Here is a 24602-nt window from a genome sequence, read left to right on the forward strand (position 1 = left end):
GTCACTATCGATTTTTTGCTCACCTTAAGCCTTGAGTAAATAGCTATTTTCATATAAGCTTGTGTGAGTGATAAAATTTTTATGTTAATGAATGAATAATTATACAAGTACGTACATTATTTAACGTATAACTTGAAACACCAATGTTTATTTACAACTTATGTTTATTTAAAACTTGAGAAAAAAAAATCGATAACGACTGTCAAAATTGGAAAGACCAATTTTTTCTTTTTGGAACTTAAAAACAAGAGTTTAGAGTATATTGTGCCAAAATTTCACTGCAATCGCGGGCCTAGAATATATAAATAATTGCAATTGTTTAAATTATAGTTATTATAGAGTAATTGTTTTGCAAATTTTATTCTGGAAATCTTTCTATTGTAAAGGGAAAAGCTTCAGCAACTCTCAAATAAAATTTCATCAAATGTGTCGCGAGTTACGAATTTGTCTCTCAAAAATTGCAATATTCTTATAATACCAAAAAAAAACAAAAACGAAGTGCAATTTCGAAAAACCGCCCAGAGTGTATTTTTGTTCTATAATTATCTACAGATTCCCACAATTGTCTTCACTTTCCAGAAAATTCATTGACACAGTTGGCGTGGTTTGACTCAAAATGATTACACGTGTATATCTTGGGAACCGCGCCACCAATTTGTCCCAAACTGGGCACGGTTGTTGGTCTTGCTACAGCATACCAAATAGCTGAAAAGTTTCAAAATCGGACAATAACCACGCCTACATCCCATATAACGGTAATTTAGAGAATTACGAAATCTTCGATAAGTCAGTAAATACCGAAGCTAATTTATTCAACATTAATGTTTGCAACAATTCTTTAGCTCAAAATACGTTTATGATAAAATTTTGGAAAATGGGCGTGGCACCGCCCACTTATGATCACATATATGTATCTCGGTAACCGTTCTACCAATTTGTACCAAACTCGGTATGGTTATTGTGCTTGCCACATAAAAGCAAAATGTTAAAAATTATTGAAATCGGTCTCAAATTACGGCCGCTTTTCATTTAACGGTAAATTTCAGAAATGCTTGAAACTTCGATATTTCGAAATTTAAGGAGGGTAATTTACACAAAATTGATACTAACAACGATCCCTTCAAAAGAGGTAACATTATTATGGAATTTTGGAAAATTGGCGTGATACCGCCCACATATAACTACATAAGTTTTTCGAAGACGCTTGAAATAGGGATAAATCCACCCCTCCTTTTCAAGTAGCGGTAGTTTTCGGAAAGGTGAAAAAAACTATATTTGATACTTGCGCCGGGTATCTAGTGTTCGGCTCCGCTCGAATTTAGACTTTTTTACTTGTTAATATTCACAATTTTTGCAAGAAAAAATGTTGTGGTATTTTTTTGCACAAGAATATTGTTTGTGCTTCCAAAAAATTTCGTCTACTTTTCACTCTGAAATTTTCGAACAATTTAAGGTATGGAGTTTTATAGCCCACAATATTTGAGTTTAACCAACAATGTGCAGCTAAAAATTGTTAAAATTTTTTTTGCCGCCAGTCTTTTGTGCGTTGATTAAAACTTTTTTTGCGAAAAATCTTAGTGCGTAATTACATACCTGTCCATTTTTTCTTTTTACTTAAATAATCATTTAAAATATTTAGGCAATCAAAAGCTTCTCGGGATTCCCGTAAAATGAATTTTGATTGGAGCACGATATGTTCGCCTTTTATCGATATATCTACATGTATACGTATGTATTTAAAAGTTTATAAAGATAACTACGAAAAATAAAGCGGGAACGGAAAGTTTTATTTGTTTTTCAAACAAAATAATTCAACAAAATCTACCAAAATGAGAAAAAATTTACCTTTTTACCAACCCTAATTTTTTCTACCAATTTTGGTAACAATTTACCAAAATTTACCCTGGTTACGAGGTAAAAACCTTCTCCAAATTACATAAAATTGAAAATCTTTTTCTTCTTTATTGGCGCTGTAACCGCCTAAGCGATTTTGGCCGAGTCCAAAACAGCACGCCAGTCTGTTCTCTTCTGTGCTAACTGACGCCAATTGGAAAGACCAGGTGGAGAAAATTGAAAATAAAAAAATAAAAATTTTCAGAACTTTTGTGGTTTGATATTGAAAATGAGAATGTATGAGTGAGTTTGGCCACCTGGTTTTTACCAACTAGAGAATTGGCATCGTTAACTAGCTGAAAAACAAGTTGACAAAACCAGATGGCTAGTTTCAATTGCGATAGTTTTCTGAAACTTGATTGATATTGATAAACGTGAATAAATTTGTTTCCTCTTGAATTTTCCAAATAAATCGGATTTGATAGAAGGCAGTTTAATATAATATAAATTCATCTAAGCGCGTGAGAGCCTAATATCCACGTAAACCTCGTAAAATTGTTTAATTACGAGGTTTACACAGTTACTGTATGCATTACAAAAAACTTTCAACAGTCATCGGCTACGCCAAAGTATTTTTGTATAGAACTCGCTCCAATATTTACGGAAAAGTCCATATTTCAAGCTTGTGCTAAAAGAACCTAAACCGAACCGTACTGCGACTTCTACATGATTATTTATCCATTCAAAGTATCAAACGGAAATACAAGAATCTCCAAAAATTTGACTAACCCTGGCTTATATCAATAGTTTCTTCCATCGACGCAGAATCACTAACACCATAGTATGGTTCCAAAAAGATATTTAAACTGGTTTTATCAAATTTAATTACACTCGATTTACAAGTACTTTAAAGCAATTCTGATTCATTCTCTTTTGCGTTTTCTATTTGCTTTTACACGCCTAAATTTCGCTGAATTCCAGTTTTTGGTTCTTTAAATGGGAAACAACGAAAATGTCAAAAGCAAAGCAAGAAACTTGAAACCACTTGACGGTACAGACGCATATGTACTCTTACCTTTCCTTCTCAACCTCTCTCTTCCACTAGCAAACAGAATTGAATTCAATACTTGAACCATGTAAAACCCGGTTAATTTCTTTGCGATCCAATTATCAGATCTAAACAAAATTAGTATGGGATCACCCTTGAGATGCCACCTTTCCGATGAAAAATCGGTTAACGTGGTCTAAAGTTATGCGGTAACATACATAAAAGTCGGTTAAAAGTAAAGAGATGCATACCAAGTAGTACATATAATATAAACAATATGTATATTTCCTCAAACAAAGACTATCGATAGTAGCAAAAAAATAGAATCATTCGATAGTATCGATAGTACCATTGATAATTTTACAGCTCTAATTGGCACATGGTTTTGACGTTTCTGCAGTTCGGAAATAAGCTTTGTGTATGCTTACGTACTAGTTTCTGATAGTTCGTAACAATTGTTACAAATTATCATCTTTGGCGTTGGAGAAGTTGAGAGAGAAAAATTTTCAGAGGAAGTTGCAAGATTTTACTAGATAAATTCTTTTTTGCAACAATTCGCCAGTAAGAAAAACAGCCCTTTACATGCAGCTTCTTGCATTATACTGAACGAAAATAATACACTTTTGGAATTGTAAAGTTTGAATTGCTTAATAAAACCTTGTATTAAAATATCATAAAACTAGTAACCACTTTTAAGCTTTTTATTTTCGTACTTTTTAGGGTAGCTCTCTCATCGAGAGCGATTTCTGAAAATTAAGTTATTGTTCAGTTACTGGATATTTTTTACATGAACAGACATGTAGCAAATAATTTGCAACAATTATCACAAATTATTACGTTTTGGTGTTAATGTATCCAAAAATTTCTCAAAGTAGAGGAAATTTGAAAGAGAAATTTACAGTTCCTTTGAATGGGAAGTTGCAAATTTTTACTGCTCAAATTTTAACTTGCAATAAGAAAAACAGCTGAATGCATGGTGCTGGTGCAATTCGCACTACTATAGGAAGATGTTATAAACCCATTTAAATTATAATAGGACTAGCAGACCCGGCGAACTCCGTCCCGCCCAAAATAACGTTTTTGTTCTGAAACATTTTGGTCCAACATTTTTCGCATTTATCGCAACGCATTTATCTTCTAATTATCTTCTAATATTACGGTTTGGTGGTTGTCAGAAGGCATATTTCCATTGCCGTCTTATACGGCATTTCCACGGTTCGTAATTCGCTCTCTTATTCGTAATTCGCTCTCCCATTCGTCATTCGCCTAGCCAACTACCTTCCGAATTACGTAATTCGCCATACAAAATTTTGAGAGCGAATAACCTCATTTGTTGGTAATTCAGATCGAATTACCATGCGAATGACGAACGAATCGGTGCCTTCTCTAATATTTATGGGAAATATATCGAAGTTTTCACCGGCCAGGTCCCAATTGCTGGCACTTTTTCTAGTTATAGAATAATATTAACAAAATATTCTCTATACAAATTAGAATTGTTGATGATAACTTAAATTTTAGCTCCATCTTCGATATTTGCAGTACACAAAAATAATAATAAATAGCGCAGAACAAGAACAAGAACTAGAGCTGCCAAACGAAGTACTAATGTGTGTCATGGAAACAGGGTAATTCACGAATTACTTAGAGAGCGAATTACGAATCCTCGAAACATCGTATAAGCCAACGGAATGTCGATCGAATTTTGTCGGTGAACATTTCGCGTTATGTGCTTCCACGAATTCAGAGTTTGTTGTAAGTACCCTGTGTCAAATGTAGTTGTAAACTACCTCACAACTAGTATGAACCGCATACCCAACTAGTCAGCCAACTATCTTTTTTCCATGCAATCAACTGGTATTTTTAACATGGGGATGTCCTACGAGATGGCAATTGTCAGATTTCGGTCAGAAATATACCAGTCTCATACTAGTTCAAAATAGGCAGAAAAATGATAGTCCAATTATGGACCAAAACCAGTACTTTGGCAGTCAAAAAATGAAACGAAGTCATCAATATACAATAAAAAACTTTTGATTAAGTGCACTTTAATATATTACACATTTTTATTTAGCAGCCTTAGATTTGCCAAAAATTAGTGTTAAATTTTTTTCAGTATTAATTAAAAGCAAAAATAAATACATAAATATTCCAGACTTTCGAACATAAATTTAAATGCATTTTTCATTAAATGTTATTAAAAGTAAAAGGTTTCAGGTACAATAAATACTATATTTTTATCTTTTTTAATAATATTGAATACGCAAAAGAAAACATTTTAGTTAAAAATAAAATGAATACTTTAGTTCATTTTTGAGTGAACTAAAATAGAAATAAAAGTGTTCATTAAAATAAATTAAATTCATTAACTTTGCACATTTTAGTATATTAGTTTTAAAAAATTATAAAGGTAATAATTAATGTTTAAAATTTGAGATTTGGATAAGAATAAAATAAAAAAATAGTTCTTAATTTTTATCCATTGTTCGGCTTGTTGATTGATAATAGAAATTAGCAAATAATTATGTTAATCGTGTAATTAAAAAAAGTCAAAAATAGTTGAAAATAATCAAAAATAACAAAATAATAATGTAATTAAAATTAATGACTTAATTAACATTTTTTTTAAGTAAGTCATTATTAATCATTTAAAAGGTGGTAATATCGGTATGTAATCATTAAACGGTTATCCAAAAACATGCTTTAATCAATAATCATTATGAATATTTATCATTATTTAACAGGTCTGGTATAATTGAATACGTACTCGATTTATTGGTTTACAAAATATACCCAAATAAAAGTTATAATATTTTGTGTACTTTATTGTATTAAACTGTCGAAGTCAAATAAAACATGGCATGACTAAATCGTTTTGTACTTGGCACAAGTCTGATCATTTTCGAACTAGTTCGGTTTGTGTCAGGAAATTCTAGTTATAAACTAGAATTTTTCCTGACTAGTTTGGGGTTTCACTGCAGGGTAGGGATGAAACGATACCATGCCGGTATCAATACTTTTACTTGGAAGTAGTATCGAAAAAAAGTATCGAAGAAATTGGTGCAGCGGTTACCAAGCTATACACATGAAACCATAAGTGGGCATGGCTACGCCCATTTTCCCAAAATTTATAATATTCTTATTTTTCGTCTAAAAATTATTGTAAATATCAATTTTGGGTGAATAATCTTCAGTAGTTACTAAAATATCGCAGTTTTCCTATTTCCGAAAATTACCGCTATATGGGATGTGGGCGTGGTTGTTGTCCGATTTTTTAAATTTTCGGTCATTAATACGCTGTATCAAGGCCAACAACTTTGCCAAGTTTGGAAGAAATTGGTGCAGCGGTTACCAAGATATACAAATGTAACCATAAGTGGGCGTGGCTACGCCCATTTTCCAAAAATTTATAATATTCTTATTTTTCGTCTGAAAGTTATTGTAAATATCAATTTTCAGTGAATTATCTTCAGTAGTTACTAAAATATCGCAGTTTTCGTAACTCTGGAAATTACCGTTATATGGGAAGTGGGCGTGGTTACAGTCCGATTTCGCCCATTTTCAATGCCAACCTACCCTGGATTAAAGGAAACCTACATACCAAATTTCGACAAAATCTTCGATAAATCAGTAAATATTAAAGCTAATTTATTCAAAATTGATGCTTGCAACAACTCTTTACCAAGAAATACGTTTATGATAAAATTTTGGAAAATGGGCGTGGCACCGCCCACTTATGATCACATATATGTATCTCGGTAACCGTTCTACCAATTTGTACCAAACTCGGTATGGTTATTGTGCTTGCCACATAAAAGCAAAATGTTAAAAATTATTGAAATCGGTCTTAAATTACGGCCGCTTTTCATTTAACGGTAAATTTCAGAAATGCTTGAAACTTCAATATTTCGAAAATTAAGGACGCTAATTTTCTCAAAATTGATACACCCCGGCTTACCATGTAGCGGTAGCTTTCGGAAAGGTGAAAAACATATATTTAATACTTGCGCCGGGTATTTAATGTTCGGCTCCGCCCGAACTTAGACTTTCTTACTTGTTTTTAATCTATCTATAATGTGGTATGCGATTTTTTGTTATATAGTGGCCTTTTATTTTAAATTTCTGTATTTAATGATTGTGCCAAAACAGGATGAACTGTGCCAAAAGTGCCTCTGTGAATGAAAGTTCCAAAAATGGCACTACTGAGCCTACTTTTCCATCACGGGGCGAGGCACGAGAAGTTAGCTTGCTCGGCAAACGAGCGAGTGCCAAGTTCCTTTCTCGATCTAATTTTGAAAGCTACTGAAGGAGTTTGGTTTTAAGTGTTCCTGTAAATTCGCTATAACTTAAGTGGACTTCAAAATCGTAATTCGCATAAAGGAGTCGATATTGGTGACAAGCAAAATTTAAAAGTTTATACAAGAAATCGAATTTTGACAACTGGGCGATACTAGTATTTATAATTATATAAACGTATTACTAAACTTATCGAGAACGTGTGTAATATATTGAATCTTAGTTAAAATTTTCCGATTTACTTATGTACGTTTGTACTCACTAATTTTGTATTAACAGTATATGCATTATTTTATGATATTTTATCGTTTCCATTCATAGGTATTACGAGACTGGGAGTTTTAAAGCCGGTGTTATAGGGGGCTCGAAACCTAAAGTTGCCACTCCACCTGTTGTTGATGCGATAGCTAATTACAAACGTGAAAACCCAACCATGTTTGCATGGGAGATACGAGATAGACTTCTAGCGGAAGGTATTTGTTCGCAAGATAATGTCCCCAGTGTGTCATCCATTAATAGGTAAGAATTTCGTCTTCTTATACTATGTCTCCATTGTGAGATTTAATGAAGATTTAACCCTCTGGCGAGATTTAACGTTAAATCTTTCGAGATTTATCGTATAAATTTAAATCTCGAAAGGCAATAGATTTAAGTTAAATCTTCGTTAAAACTTCAATAATATTGATCAATAATACAATTTGTTGGGTTTGGCAACCACGAATTCACATGCCATAAGTCATATGACATTTGTATTTTCAACATACAGTTGCGGTCCAGTGTTGCCGCGAATCATTTTTAGTGGTAGCCAAATTCCTTTTAAAAAAGGGGCTAAAACGAGCTAAAAAAATGCGTTGTGGCTTAAAATTTTAGCTAAAATTCTTTACTTACATATATATATATATATGGGCGAATTCACGACACCAGCTTGCTGGCACTATCAAGTGATTGTACCATCAGGCTCGAAGCATATAACATATCAGCATGCTGCATAAATTGTGTTTAAATCTGTAAAAACAGTAAAGCAGCTAGAATAAATCTTTAGAAATAGATTTTTGTCCATTTATTTTTCACTATTTTCTCTATTTTAGTGTTATATATATAAAATACTGCAATTTGTTTTGCATCAAGTTTTCAAGGCATTCCTCATCTATAAAAGGTGGCAATGCAAAAAATAATTATCCAAAAAGAAAGAACAATTCATGAGCTTTAAAATAGTGTTAAGTTATTAGAAAAATACATTTATGGTGAGAAGTTATAAGCGTTCAAAAAATGCTTATTGGATGTCGCATCGGAATATGTATTTTTTAACGTAACATACAAAAATTCTTAAGTTTCCCATTCTTTAAATGAAGTGCCCCTATTAAAAGTATAATAAATATTCACATCAAATCAGCAGTGTTCATTTTATTCACGAACTATGTGCCCCACCCGTCACAAGCAAAAATAGTGTTTTTTCTTAATTTTAAAATATAATAATGCCATTAAAGCATAAAATGGTACTTAACATTCTATTACCTACATTCGAGAAAGCCGCTATAAACGAAATATTTATAGTTTGTCTAAAATTGGGAAACGAATCCAACAACCCGTAAAAGCGGGTGTCGTCGTTGTCCATCCGTCACGCTTGGAAAATATTAAATTTCTGTGTAAATTATATAATTAAATTTTATACTTTATCAGCTTCGTATTAAACTGATATCTGACTTCAAGTGTTCACAGTTTGACACTTGTCAAACCAATGGTTAAAGAGAATTTACTAAAAGTTTGAGCCAAAACGAGTTAAAATGTCCCACCCGTCCCTTTGGAATGCCCCTATAGTGCTCCGCGCCGAAGTTTCCATGAATCGGTGGCAGCGAGTGAAAAATTACAAAAAACGGCGGCGGCGTGTGCCCCTAACTCATAGCGCAAGAAATTTCCGGGAAAATACTTTTTACTTAAAAAAATTAGCTAGTTTCACTATTTACGACACCAGCATGCTGGTACAATCATAAAATTTTCAAATCGTTTTGCTGTCGTATCGGTAGCTGGTAAAATCACACCACAAGAACATACACGGCCAATCGGCTGGCACCAACACTTGATGGCGCCAGCATGTTGGTATCATCTATGGGCCCTTTAACACATTAAGGGCCGTTTTCTGAAGTAACCGTTATCTTTAAAGCTCACTTTGTATTTAAAGGTTGGATTAAAAATAAAGCTATGTCTAAAGTTAAGCATTTCTATTATCTATTATCTAAGCCAATTTAAAACCGGTAATAAAATGCTTTACTTTAGACACAACAATAAGTTTTAAACCAAAGTGGGCTTTAAAGTTACAGGTTACTTGAGAAAACGGCCCTAAGTGTATTTAAGGCTGTAAACTTACCTATTTTAAAGTATAGCTAAGTAGTTAAAAGAAAAGTTAACGGCCCTAACAATTTTATAGTTTTTATAAAAACGTAGGGAACATACAATACATATACAATCTCATATAATCTTTCTTAGTATAAAATTCATCTCTTACATAAACGAAAAAAATGAGATCAAATTCAGCATATACAACTTTTTCATGTCAAGGATGAAAAAATTTTCAAAGAGCTAAAAAAGGGCTAGTGGCAATTTGAAATTTATGTGGCCAAGAAAAGTATGTGGTAGCTAAATCTAGTCACCAAAGGGCTAAAACGGCAACACTGTTGCAGACAATGAAATCTAGACGAGAAGAAAATATTTACATAACTTTAATAAATTAAAATAATATTATTTTAAAAACTATCAGAAAATATCAGGGATGCGAACCACTCCAAAAAATGGGGCGGTTCGGTTGAGTGGTTCGAACCAATTAGAAAAAGCTTGTACCGGTTTAAGAACCGGATCATGAGTATTTCTGAACCGCGGTTCGGTTCGGTTCAAATGATTCAATTTTTTGAATGCCAAAGGATACAAAGATTACAAAAATACGACAAATCTACGTACATATATAAAAATAAAAGGCTTTGTTATTGAGACCAAATTCAAATATCGACATATATAGTGGTGGAAAAATAAATAGGGACGCGGATTTTAAAAATTTTGGCAATTTTTTTATTTAATGTTTATTGTTTTAAGTATAGTGTGTCTTCTAATAAAAACCGAATAGATCCAAGTTTAAAAATTTATGCAGAAATTATGAAAATTCTTCAAAGTTTCATCTAACTGTTCAATACGAATTTCTAGAAAAATGGTTTAATTTTATTAATTTAATTATTTAATTAAATTGATTTTTGGCAATTTTTTCACGGATTTTCTTCCATACATGTATTTTCGACGAATATTTTGTATGAAAAAAATGAGTAATACACTCAACAAAAAAGTAATTTAAAATCAACGCGATCAATGAGAAATTAGAAAAATATGAATAAACTTATTTAAGACTTGGACAAGTCGAGTATAGAGGCTCTAGTCAAAATAATATTAGTGTGGTATTTGACCATTTTTCTTTCGTTTATTTAATGTTCGTAAAATTTTTATAAAAGTATACTCCTTATATAACGACAACCATATCCATATCTAAAACTTTGTACGAAAAATTAGAAAAAATCTACAATCTTCAACAAAATTTCAATATAGTTTCAAACTTTTATTCAGAAATAAAGAAATCCGAGTATACAGTTTTAGAGCTCATTCAACTTTAATTAAATATGCGAAATTGTAATCCCATTAAACTCAAAAATATTTGCGGTTTTAGGTTGCATTTTTAAACAAAGTTATATATAATAAAACTTGAAAAATGTTTTAGTGGATTTTGAACCGAACCGAACCATTTTTTTGGTGTGGTTTTCGGTTCGTTTTTAGCATTTCAAAATAAAAATGGTTCAGTCATGGTTCGGTTCGAAGACCGAAGAAAAGCGATGGTTCATGTCAAAAATCGGTTCAGTTTAAAACCGGTTTGCAGCCTTGGAAAATATGTTTTATGATAATATCTTCGCTTTCTATAAATCATTTACGCGCTGCGACAAAAAATTTATAAAATTCGGCAATGGTTCTGCTTCGATATCATGGCACTAAATTTCCTCTAAAACTCAATTCGGTCAATAAATGCATTGGCAGTCATATTTGCTAGCTAGGTCTTCATTATATGCCAAAGGCCCACGATTGGATTTTCGGTTCACTCTTATGAATAAGAGTGTTTATTTCCCCAACAGCTCTTTCTTTCGAAAATATTGTTCATTACCGTTAGCTAATGATTTTAAGAATTCACATAATGCAATACCGCTCCTGTTACCTTCCTTTTATCTGCCTCTATTTCAATGTCCGCAACTGTATTTATAAAATCATACACAAGCAAACGTCAAATATTTAAACATTTTAATGTCAAACATATCTTGTTGTGACAATGAAGACGGTTGCGATTTAGCAACAGGATTTATTAAATCTTAATAGGTAAATCTCTCAATGGAGGCATAGTATTGATGTTTTTTTTGTTTTCTTTTCCGCCTAATTTTTATACAAAGCCAAAACCGTGATTTCAAACAGCCGAAACCCCGTGCATACAGTATTTGATTGAATATACAGAAAGGAACTCACACGTAACATAACATAACATTCTTCAGAAAATTCCAAACCAAACTTAGTACATGATAAACAAAAACACAATCGTATTTGCATATGTAAGTATGTACATATGTACATATACATATATTTTGCTTTGTTAATCTAGAGAGCAACCATTATTATTATTCTCCTATGGTTGTAGCATAAAGTTAAGCGCATGCTTGCGGAAACGGAAGCATAATGCATACTTCAGCATAAGTATGAGAACGTTGTTGGTTGTCATAGTGCCAACATCCGTTTCCGAGGAAGATGTTGTTTTAAATGACAAAGTCAAGCAAATATAGCAAAACAATAATTTAGGGAAAGGAATGCTAAAGAAAGTATTAATAAAAACATCAATACTGTTTTCAGCGTTCATAATTGGCACACGACCACCACAATGTTTTTCCTTCCGTTGTCAGACAGGACCGAGTTGCTACGGATACATTGCACATATTTATGAATTATTAGGGTGTTGGATTATTCGGCTTTTTCGAAAACCGGTTTTCTAGTTATTCGAAATATGGCAATTGAAAAAACCCCGCTCCATATTTTCAAATGAAGAAAAAACACGTTAAACCGGTTTTATTTTACTTATTTTTTCTTTATAGTTAGTCAAAAATGATGACCAAAATAACAATAGGACTACTAAAAATTAGTATATCTTTAATTTAGAAATCAATAAGGCAAAATAAGTTGGAAGTAATTTGGGTTACGAGAAAAAAAGTAGGGAAAAAATTCACACTTAATGTGATTCGCCCATCTTAGAAAAATTAGATTGTTAAATAAAAAAGCGTTTGTCCGAAAAAATTCGTGCATGTATAGCCGACTGTATTGGGAATGCGACAACACCTTCCGCTGGACCAGACCGGCCATACAAATGTTGTCTATTATAGACAGGCCATTCATCGAGAATGAATCAATACCTTTGGCAACTCTCACCCCTTGAATTACATAATCGGAAGCCAACGCTCCCCGACGACATTAACCACCTCTTTATATGCCCACACATATCAGCTCATCTAACATCACTCTCCTTATGGCCCAAACCAGTCGGACCTGTCATTTTCCTGAACGTGCCGTTAGCACAGTCAATTAACTTAGTTAGACAAAGTTTAGTTAACTTCTACAACAAAAAACAGTTAAAGATTTTCGTTCTGTTTTCCTGTTATTTTTTAAGTAATTTTCTGCAGCAGAAAACTTTCCAATATTCAAATATACGAGTAAAATTAATAAAAATCTTTCAGTTCCATTTACAATTAAATAAATGTTTATAATGCTTAGATTCACGTATATTAATAAATTAGGTGAAACCCCGGTTCATTCTATAGCAAAAACCCAGTTTACTCTGTATTCAAAAAAAGAACAAGATTTTAAAAATCCGCCAAAAATATTAAAAAAAAAACGGTTGAAAACGGGTTGGAAAGACAGAGTCAATTACCCTAGTATTTATTATGAATTGACGACAATTCTGCACCTACATGGCATTAGGTCTTCTATCGTCAATCCAATTGAACACTCAATGTCATTAACTATTTTTTATTTACTTTTTATTATATGTACTCATATAATTTTTAATCGAAATTTGTATGATGGCAAGAAGTAAATATCTTATCTAATAATCGAGCCTCATCGGACGAGGGCATCAAATACCTTTTGGAACAAACCTATTAGTATTTTTTTGCTCTAATATGGTTGGCCACGTATCCGCAATAAATAAAAATAGTTTATTTTATTTGATTATGTTAGAGAATATTTAATAAATATACATTAACTTACGTATTTGGTTATGTTAGAAAACGTAAAGTTATTTGGTGCTGCGTATAGAATACGTAATGAATGTTAATTATTTTATAAATTAAGTTATTGAATTTGTTTTTAACCGGCGAAGGGTTGAAAAAATTTTTTCGGAAGTAGCGTTACTAGCTGGAAGTGTGACCAGAATGCGGAGAAGTTTGTTAATCAATGGAAAAGCATATTCGTCGCATTTACCAAGAACTTCTGCTGCTGATTCTGGGAATGGCTTTTCGCTTTCCTTATTTGTCCATCGTTTCAACCACACTTTATACTCTCCTTCCAAACTGATACCGTCTTTTTCTAAGAAAGCTGATGAAAGCGTTCTAAGAAGCTGATGAGAATCTGAATTTGATCACATTGTTAATATTAACTTTAAACAAACGATTTTATAAAATAAGAGATGCAAAATAAGATCTTAGATCCATAAAAGTCTATTCCTTTTCCAAGTAAATTTGTACACTCATACAGTCATGTAAAAATTAATAGGAACACGATATTTTGACCAGTTTCGGCTTTTTCCCATTGCTTGTTGTTTATTAGAAGAAAATAGCTCATTATCTAATAAAAAGAATGTAAGTACAAATTTCAAACTTTGTAGAAATATTAGAAAAATTCAGCAAACAATTTTTACAACAAGCTTTTTATTAAGGTTTTCTAGAAAAATTCTAGGTATGCAGTTTTATGGCGGATTAAATTCTAGCTTAAGAAAGTGCAAGTTTCAAGTAGCTAAAAATTCGCGTTGATTTTCGATATTTTTTTGCGAATACTGTTATTATTTTATTCCATACAAAAAAATTTTCGAACACACTTTGAATGGAACAAAATGCTTGACACCGTCAATAAACTTAATAAAAACGTTGCCCTAATTTTGTTGAATTTCTCTAATTTTTCTACAAAGTTTGAAATTTTGACTTAAATTGTTTTTGTTAGATAATAAGCTGTTTTTTTTTAATAATAACACTGGTCTACAAGGGTTTTGCGAATAAGACGGGACCTGGTGTTTCCGAACGGATTTTTCGTGCTGAACACGAATCTGGGGTCCAAAACTTCCCATCACGTCACGTTTTCGAGAAAAAAGGGGTTGAAACCCCTAAAAACAGCGTTTTTGGCCATTTTTGAAAAATTGTAGAGCTGAACCCTGACGTGCTACAAACTTTGTATATGTCAGAAATTAAAGGCTAAATCGTGCCCTTTCGAATGAGCCCTATGCCGAATTAATCGCATGCACCCTTAGATCAGGGGGTGTATTTGTGTCTAGGAGTCCAATTTTTATATCCACCATATTCGACCCGTCATCTTAAATTTTTAAAATCTAACTGCAGATTCGTAATCAGCGACTTTTAATATAGTTAAAACCTTGGCATTATTAATTTTCTATGATCGTTTAAGATTAAATTCTTTCTGTGATCAATTTTTCCTGCACCCCTAAACACAAATACACCCCCTGCTTTAAGGGTGCACGCGATCAATTCGGCATAGGGCTCATTCGAAAGGGCACGGTTTAGCCTTTAATTTCTGATATATGCAAAATTTGTACCACGTCAGGGTTCAGCTCTATAATTTTTCGAAAATGGCCAAAAACGCTGTTTTTAGGGGTTTCAACCCCTTTTTTCTCGAAAACGTGACGTGATGGGACATTTTTGACCCCGGATTCGTGTTCAGCACGAAAAATCCGTTCAGAAACACCAGGTCCCGTCTTATTCGCAGAAAAAAAGTTGAAATTTGTAGACCAGTGTAATAGACAGTAAACAAAAAATGGAAAAATAGGCGTAACTGGTAAAAATGTCGTGTCTTTATTGTTACTGTAGATAACAAAGATAAATTTTGTAAAGCAAATTAAAAAAATACTTATTATTATTGACACAGATTTCCAGGATCTATTTATTCTTTGCACTTCTTCACAAATATCGATATACCGAAACTTTATTTGTACTTAATCGTAATGAACCGCGACTCGAATTTACACAATAGAAATATTGTACTTCGATACTCAAGAATTTTCTACCAAAAATTAGCTACGCCAACGATGCAGACAAGTGTGCACGCCGCACATTCACGAGGTGGCGCCGTCAGCAGTACCGCTATTTTCCTTGGCGAATTCGATAGAATCAGCTATTTCCGTGACGTCAACAGAAATGCTTTGTTCTCGTACAGTAGTTATGATAATTGTAATAGTAAAATTTGTTTGCTCTCAAAACAAGCAGAAGGACTAGCGAAAAATTGCCGTAAAACAGTTACTGCTGATTTCTACTAGCTGGCGTGTCTTTGTTCATCTTTATAAAATACGTTCTTCTTCTTATATATAAAATAATAGCCGTTTTCTTTGTTCGGAGTTAACTCAAGAACTACTGCATAGATTTCAGTAAAATTTTCAGAGGTTATGCCTTGCATACATGGTCCTATTATAGGCTACCAGAAAACTCGCTAGGTGGCGCTGGGGTAGAGTTATTTAGAAAAGTCGTATTTATAAACCGATTTCGTTCAAATTCAAAATATGTGCTACCTCCACGATGAGAAAAACGTACGCGTAATAGACCCGCTAGGTATCGCTGGAGTCGAGTTATTTATAAAAATCCTATTTATGAACCGATTTCTTTTAAATTCAAAATGTAAGCTACCAACATGATGAAAAATACGTTTACCAAAAAGACCCGCTAGGTGGCGCGGGAGTCGAGTTATTTATAAAAATCCTATTTATGAACCGATTTCTTTTAAATTCAAAATGTAAGCTACCAACATGATGAAAAATACGTTTACCAAAAAGACCCGCTAGGTGGCGCGGGAGTCGAGTTATTTATAAAAGTCGTATTTATGAACCGATTTCGTTCAAATTCAAAGTATAAGCTACCTGCATGAAGAAAAAAGCATTTGCGAAAAATGGCCCGATAAAAGCCTTATTTATAATCAGATTTTTTTAATGCAATTTTCCATTCGAAACATATATGTACATACATACATAAAATGATACCCGTTTTCGTTGTTCGGACTAAACTCAAAAGCCAGTCAAATTATAGCCTACTAGACAACACGCTGGTAGCGCCGGAGTATAGTTACTTATAAAAGTCGTATTTATTAACCGATTTCGTTCAAATTCGCAAAATGAGCTACCTGTATGATTAAAAATTCGTTTCCTAAAAATGAACCCGCTATATTTTATAAAATCTGATTGAAATTCATAATGCGTATTCATTTCATGACGAGCAGTGGTTTTGCAGAAAAGGGACCTAATAGATTGCGCTGCAGCCGAAATATATAGAAAACCACACGGGGTTTGGTCTGTTTTGGCCCTATATTCATCTTAGACGCATTTACTTTTCATATGGGTAAATGGAGGATTCATTTAAGTATGCATGTAAAGACCGCAACATTGTGTAAGCGCACCTTTGCCTGACGTCCTCATACACCTTAAATGCGATCTTGCACCTACCTCCGATTGACGAAATTGCTCGGGGCGGCCGTTAGTACAGCAGTAAGACTCAAAGAAACCAGTTCATATATATTAAGGTAAATTGGAAAAGTGGCAAATTGACAAGGAAAGATTCGACCACATCCGTAAAAAAGGAACACGGTATGTATGTATATCAATGGCTTCATTTTAACGATACTTAAGAGATCACACGAGTCATTTAGTCAATGTACGGGAAAACTTTTCATCCTGTGGTACAGCGAGGATTCTTGGCCCTCCTATAACTGAAAACGCTCATCTGTGCTCCTGAGTTTACTTATAACTTTACTTTTATTGGCTTACATGGTACATCGAACCAATGTTGAAGTTGCAAGATCATAGAAAAATATTACGCATGCTTGGCAGAGATCTCACAGGTGGAAATAAGACCATCGATAAAACTCATGACATCGGAAGGAATTAGTATTCCATATGGAATCACAGCGCTACTATTCTTGGCCTATGTGTGAGGAGGATTCTGCTCTTTATTCGTTTCAAGTTAAACTAAAAATGTTTACTTTGCAGACCGCTTTTGCTTTTAAACGCTATTTTTGTATTGGCCAACGCAAAAGATCTTATTAGGCGCCGCGAAGCAGGCGGGCATTGGCTAGTATAATATAAATTTAAAATAAAATTATAGTTTAAAAACTACAACCTCCCTATTATAATTGCCATTCGTACTGTCATCAGGTATGTAATTTGAGAATAGAAATCGCTGCATCTTTTAGGCGCATCAATATTACATAGTTACATCCCGAGCTAATAAAAGGAAGGTAATAATAAAAAAGGAAGGTAATGATAATAATAAAAATGGTAATGAACGGCTATGAAAATGTTTTTAATTTTTATAATATTTTTCAAGTCATTAATATTTTTATGCGCATAAAAATGCCTGGTTACACAGTTGAAAGTGAAATTTCCTACATACGTGCACCGCGGAAATAGACAAAAAGTAGTATCAGAAAGTTCGATTTGACATACGTACATACATTCATAGTATCTACATACCCATTGTTTTAATTTTTCACGTTGACGAAGAGTTTTACACGATTTCTTATGCTATGAATAATCTTGTGCAAGCCTAAAAAATGGTTACGATTGACGATTAAAACAAAAAAACTTACAATTTTTTTCAAATTTCCCGAAATTTTATCAAAAATTCATAAAAAATTTTCAAATTTTATCCGAAATTTTGCTTTTCCGAGTTCTGGGGGGAGGTGATCGCCCCTATATATTGATTACTTCACAGACAACTTTATTATTTTTCTGACTATAACTTTTTAGCAAGCAGTGTGTTCTTAGTTTATGTACATGCAACAAAACTTTTCAGGTAGGTTTTCGACCCTACCGAGTAACAGTATAATGTTTGAAGCGATGGTTAACGTGGACAAAATAAAGAAAATTAGGGGTTTCTTAATATTTTACGCAACAAAACTTCCCAACAATCGAAGTCTATCACTAGATTCTTATACATAATTTTAAAGGCCTATAAATCCTCTTGTCATATTTAATTTTTAAGATCTGGTAAAAAATAACAGATAAACCCTCAAGTACGAAACATTTTTTAATAAAAAAATGGAACGTTTAGGAACTATAGGAAACCTATGAGATATGTGTAAAGAAGAAAAATTTGTACAATATGCAAAAGACATTCCGAAAATCCGTACAACTTGACGGAAAGTTAAAAATCCGTACGTCGAATCCTTACAACCATTTTCACCACTGCAAATCCGTACCGTACCGAAAAACTCGTACATCTGACAGGGCTGGATGGAACATTTGCAAAACTTGATTTCGTTTCTACAAGGAGAGAATAGAAATAATTTTGATTTGACATATTTTTCATTATTTCTTTCGATTGCAAAAATACTTAGATATTGCTTTAAATTTTCTTGAAGGAATATTTACATATATATTTCTAGAGAGCTGTAAACGGGCCAAAAAATTTTAATAGAATTTTATTTTTCATTTCTCTAGCGTGTTTTTATATGCTTTTTTTATTTTTCTTGAGAGCTGGAAAATATGCTTTAGGCTCAAAAGTGACATTATCCCAATTGGGGTCATGACACCTTATAAGAAGTGACATACCCCAAGAAAAAAAATAGCTTTATGTCATTGTATAAGGAGTGACATAATTCCAAATATTTTAATTGGAATTATGACACTTGTCATGGTACCGAAAATTCCATAAAGAAGCATATAAGTGTGATTCAACGTTGAAAAAATGAAAATTTATAAATTTAACGCACAAAAATAAATTATACATCAAGTTGTTTGAAATCCATTGAGGAAACAATAAATTCTCAAGAGATTCATATTCGCTAAATGCTTTAAGAGTTATAAGTAAAACACCATAATTTTCGAAAAGTCAAAGTTAGCGATATTTCTAAAAGGCGTGGTTTTTGTCCGATTTAAAAAATGTCCAAAACGGTGCTTAAGAAGGTCAAGTACACAATGTGTATAAAATTTGGTAAAGATTGGTGAAGTGGTTTTCGAGATACAAATATTTGACATAAGTGGGCGAGCCACAGTAAAATGTTTTTTTTTTTAATGCAGCTCTTTCGTAGGCACGAGTATAAACATATTGGATATGCTTGCAAACTTTCGGCAAGCACTTGATCATTTCTGATTATGTATCAGTGGTTGCTTGGCATTTTTATTTATATCCCCTAATAATGATATTATCAGGGTAACATAATATTTTGCATTAATTAAAAAAGTCATTAACTTTAGCACACCAAAAATATATAGCCGCCTGTAAAACAGTAATTGAAGCAACAACAACAAAAGTTCTCTATAAAAGCACACAAGTATCGAAAGCATAGTCACCTCTATACTCACATACCACTGTTGTCACTTTAAAAAATTTATTTGTGCCAAAATTTTAACAAAAAAGTACCATTTTCGATTAAAAATTACCACTTTTTATTTTACTCAAAAACTTTTGCATATTTATTAACCCTAAAAAGATTTATTTGTTGTAAGTACAATAAGTAAAAGTAAATATGTATGTATGTATAAAAATAACATGACCACTTAAAGTTAATATTAGCACAAAAGTAAAGGCTTTCTTTCGCCGGCTGTGGTGTAGTAGTTAGCGGTGCGCGCTACCATTCCGAAGGGCCTAGATTCAAGTCCAGTTTACGACCAATAATAAAAAACAAAAACGTGTTTACTAACAACGGTCGCCCTCGGCAGATAATGGCAAACCTCCGAGTATATTCTGCTATGAAAAACAGCTTGTCATAAAAATATAATCGCCGTGTGTGATAACATCAAGGCGCCAAGTTACTTAATTTTATGATAAAATCTCCAAAAAACGAAAACTTTAAAGTTGTAAAATACTGTTCATGAAATAAAATAAAACAAAAGTTAATTAATGGGATTAAAAAAGTACACATTTTATGGAAAATGGTACCAAAGTACCATCGATGTAAAAATGTACCACTTTTGGTATTAAAGTACCAAGTGTGGCAACCGTGTCACATACATACATGTATTTAAATCCATCTTATAATTCTTGTTTTTACAAAAGCACTTTCCACCTCTTGTTCTAATATGTATTAGCTTACCAAGGAATTGAAAGTGTGCACTTTAGTAAGCGTGAGCGTGTGCAACCGCATGCGGCACGTGCGTTCATTCGAAATCAATTCGCTTTGCATTAAGTTATACACTTCATTTTATTTTTTGTCACATTCCTTATTTTCATCCACTAAGTCAAGCGTATTGATGTTATGTGAACTGATGACATTAAATGCGTATTTAACTGTCAACGTATACAGACACCCTTAAGACAGGAAATAACTAAAATGGATTGTCTCTAAAATTTGGTTTTATTTTTATTTTATACTCTGATTATTTCGTGTCCAATTGCTAACGTTGTCGAAAGGCTTCCAAAGTTAATATCGTTCAAAATAAAGAAATGTTTATATTAAGGGCTGTTTTCAAATTGCATCAGTTATTAGTTCAGCTCAATAGAAAAAACCTAGTCTTCTAAACACAAAGTTACGCACTTTAAAGGAGCAGCGATTGACTGATGACAAGGTTATTTGAGAATTAAGTCGAAAGGCTTAAATGTAGATAAACATATATTTTTAACTTAGCATATGTAAAAATTTCCCAATGGAGTAGGGATTTCAAATTGAATTTTTCTAAACGAATTGTTATAGCATATAATCTATCTGCAATTAAAAAAATTAGCTAAAATGTTTTATGAATTTAATAATTGCATAATAATTTTTTTAATTGCAGATAGATTATATGCTATAACAATTCGTTTAGAAAAATTCAATTTGAAATCCCTACTCCATTGGGAAAATTTGAATATGTTAATACTCATTTTGAAATCCGGTAATATGTATGACATATATACAACGAAACGTTAAAAATGTGATCGAGAAAAATAAAAATCAAAAACTTGCGATTATTCTGGATCGAAACAATAAAAATCATAAAATAACTATTAAATATAATCATGAAAATATAAATCCAATTCTAGCGGTTAAATTACGCTTTTTCTAAAAATACTTGTAAAAAGACCTTCTTTAATAAAAAAAATTATTTTAAAAAGTTACATCTACACGTACTATAATTAATACCGCGTATGTCTGATTGAGGTGCCTGTACGCACGATATGCATTCGGCAATTTGCGGGTTCTCTAGCAACAGAATGCAAAACGTTGCTTCATAACTACATAGTTAGTCAAATATTAAGCAACGTTTATACTAGGAATGTTAATCCCGGGATCCCAAAATCCACCGAGATTTTCCGGATTTGTAATTTGCACTGATGGCAATAATAGAAACCCCTTTTATTTTTTTCAGTATTGGCTATATTTCTTTTTTTAATAATAATATTTTTTCATAAACGTCAAGCTCAGTGATAACCAAAGAGGTCCAGGTGGACCCCAGGGGTCCAGGGGAGACTCGACAGGGGTCTATGCTGGCGTGAAAAAAATATTGGGTTCCACGGGTTGTAAGTGGGGGTCCTCGAAAATTTATCTGGTTTCGATAGTATAGAACCGAAATGGTTGCTTGATAGCCTCTTTATTTAACTTTAATTTTTTTTAGTGGTGTATAGTGCTCTTGACGCACTTACAGTCACTTTGTGTTTTCATATGTGGGAAAGCCTTAAAGGCCACCTGCAGACTAGAAAGAACCGGATGTTGGTAGAATTAGGGATGCAAACGATACATCGGGTTTTTGAAACATCGATAATATCGGTTCAATTTTCGATGTTTGCCATCGATATTTACAATTTACTAACATCGCTAAATTGACGATACGTCGATGGAAGTTTTACCGATGTTTTAAACATCGACTTTAAGGAGACTCTCCGACTTTAGAATAATTTTGTTATTTATGGCCTTATAACAATTATATTCACCAATTTTATTGAGCTTGAAGCCGTTTCTCATTTGAAAATCAACAATAATTTACAAAAGGTAGAATGTGGTGATCTCCCAAATAGCAGCTATAACTTCTTACCTTTGTAACTTTTCCACACAATTTTTCATAAAAAACTCCCCCCAAACTCAATAAAATTGTTGGATTCATTCTGAATGCTAATAACCTAGCCGTTAAAACAGAACCAAACACCCCTTAGAATTTCAACAAGATCAGGCCTAGGATCTTTAGGCCCGAACGACCTTACGATGGTATGCAGTTTGATTCTAATAATAGAAAGGGTATAGAAAGGATATTAAAATACAGGAAAATACATTCATAGTTATTAAAGTATTCAATATTGCTTTAAATTTAACTAGAAATTAACAAATTGCAAAACATCGAAAACCATCGATATATAGATGTTTCTCTGGCGATGTATTTTAGCCTCGATGTTCTTTTCTCCGATGCATCGAAACATCGATGTATCGATGTTACTGCTCAAAATTTGCATCCCTAGGTAGAACACTGAGTGGTGCGCGGCAAAAGTTGCTGGAGGCAATTTGTGTGTATTTTCAATGCTACAGGTTAGTATGCCACCATTACCTTTGTTGAAGAGATTCTAGAGAGAGAGAGTTCCCTGAGGGGGAATGATAGTTTAATTCCAGCACTGAGCCCGCACTCGTACACTGTCGAATCGTCACTGATGGCTCCAAAACTGACTCAGGGTCGGGATCTGGAGTATTTTTCCAAGTTAATGGGGATAAGCTTCACTTTTTCTCTTGGGGAATATGCTTCGGTATTCCAGGATGAGGTATTTGCAATCCCCAAAGCCATAGACTACGTGGTGGAAAATAGGTGGAGTTTACGTGTCTACAGGTACAGCCAAGCTGCACTTCGGGCATTGGCCAGCCCTCTATCTAAGTACTTCCAAACTAGTTTGGCAATGCAAGTCTCGACTAAATTATGTTGGTAAAGATAACGAGCTCGCTTTACTCTGTGTGCCGGGCAACTTTGGCTACAGTTGGCTTAGACCAGGCATTCCTCCGCAACCAGAGGTCACCATCAGAAACCACCACCACCATCAGCAGGTGGGCAAAAGTCATGTTGCCTTCAATCTCAGAGGATCTGTCTAGTTTTTTCCTCTCACTGAGAAGATGGGACTGCTGACTGGTCACTTCACGCGCACAAACACCAGACTGTGATAGGCGTAAATGACAACTCCATTTCTAAATTTAAAGTTTGGCGTAAAAAGCTTTGCAGTTTTATTGTTTCAAGTTTTGTGTTTTAAAAATGCGATTGACGAATATTTTTCGCATCACTTTAAAACTCGGAGCGATAAAAATAAAAATTATGCCATCAACACAAATAAACTATTGGACAAATAGGTACATCACATGCAAATTCATGAGTGAGCCGCACTTTTTTTACCATATATCGTGTACATAAATTTAAAAATTACCGCAGTTTAAATTTTTTAGAGTTTTGTTAGTTTTTAATTTCTTGAAGTTTGCCCTTTTTAATTACTTGAGCGGAATTCCAAAATTTTCTAAACTTTCAAAACTTTGGGAATTTGAGAAATTTTAGTAAACCCCAATAATCTTACATCTTACTAATATTATAAATGTGAAAGTTTGTATGTTTGGATGTTTGGGAAATCATCACGCGGAAACGACTGCACGGATTTGCATGAAATTTTGTACGCAGATAGCATATGGGCTAGATTAGTTAATAGGATATTTTTTTAAGAGTTGCCACCTGCTAAAAAAGATTAATTTATTTTATATGCGGGAACGACTGAATGGATTTGCATGAAAATTTGCACATAGATAGCTTATGACCCAGATTGGAAAATAGGCTACCTTTCTTAAGAGTTGCCACCTGTTTAAAACGTTTCATTAAATTAATATGGGGAAACGACTGAATGGATTTGCAAGCAGATAGCTTATGACCTACAGTGGAAAATGGGCGAATTTTTTGGAAGAGTTGCCACCTGTTAAAAAAGTTTAATTAAATTAATAAGCGGAAACGACTAAACCGATTTGCACGAAATTTTGCACACAGATAGCTTATGACCTAGGTTAGAAAGTAGGCTACTTTTCTTAAGAGTTGCCACCTGTTAAAAACGTTTCATTAAATTAATACGGGGAAACGACTGAATGGATTTGCATGCAATTTTGCAAGCAGATAGCTTATGACCTACAGTGGAAAATGGGCGAATTTTTTGGAAGAGTTGCCACCTGTTAAAAA

General features: G+C 33.2%; 1 protein-coding gene and 1 long non-coding RNA gene across 2 annotated transcripts in view; one reads left to right on the forward strand and one right to left on the reverse strand.

The window, feature by feature from the left end:
• sv (paired box protein shaven) overlaps window positions 1–24602 on the forward strand; it is a 432076-nt gene that overhangs the window by 193009 nt on the left and 214465 nt on the right. The window contains exon 5 of the mRNA XM_017626900.1: window positions 7499–7696. Coding sequence (XP_017482389.1) covers window positions 7499–7696 — 198 coding nt within the window. The remainder of the gene's footprint in view (window positions 1–7498; window positions 7697–24602) is intronic.
• LOC108371372 (uncharacterized) overlaps window positions 1–24602 on the reverse strand; it is a 90001-nt gene that overhangs the window by 3866 nt on the left and 61533 nt on the right. The gene's annotated exons all lie outside the window — the stretch shown is intronic.

This window comes from Rhagoletis zephyria, unplaced genomic scaffold, assembly GCF_001687245.7.
Source record: "Rhagoletis zephyria isolate East Lansing unplaced genomic scaffold, Rhagoletis_zephyria_1.1 Rzeph_scaffold_00067, whole genome shotgun sequence".
In the NCBI taxonomy this organism is placed as follows: Eukaryota; Metazoa; Arthropoda; class Insecta; order Diptera; family Tephritidae; genus Rhagoletis; species Rhagoletis zephyria.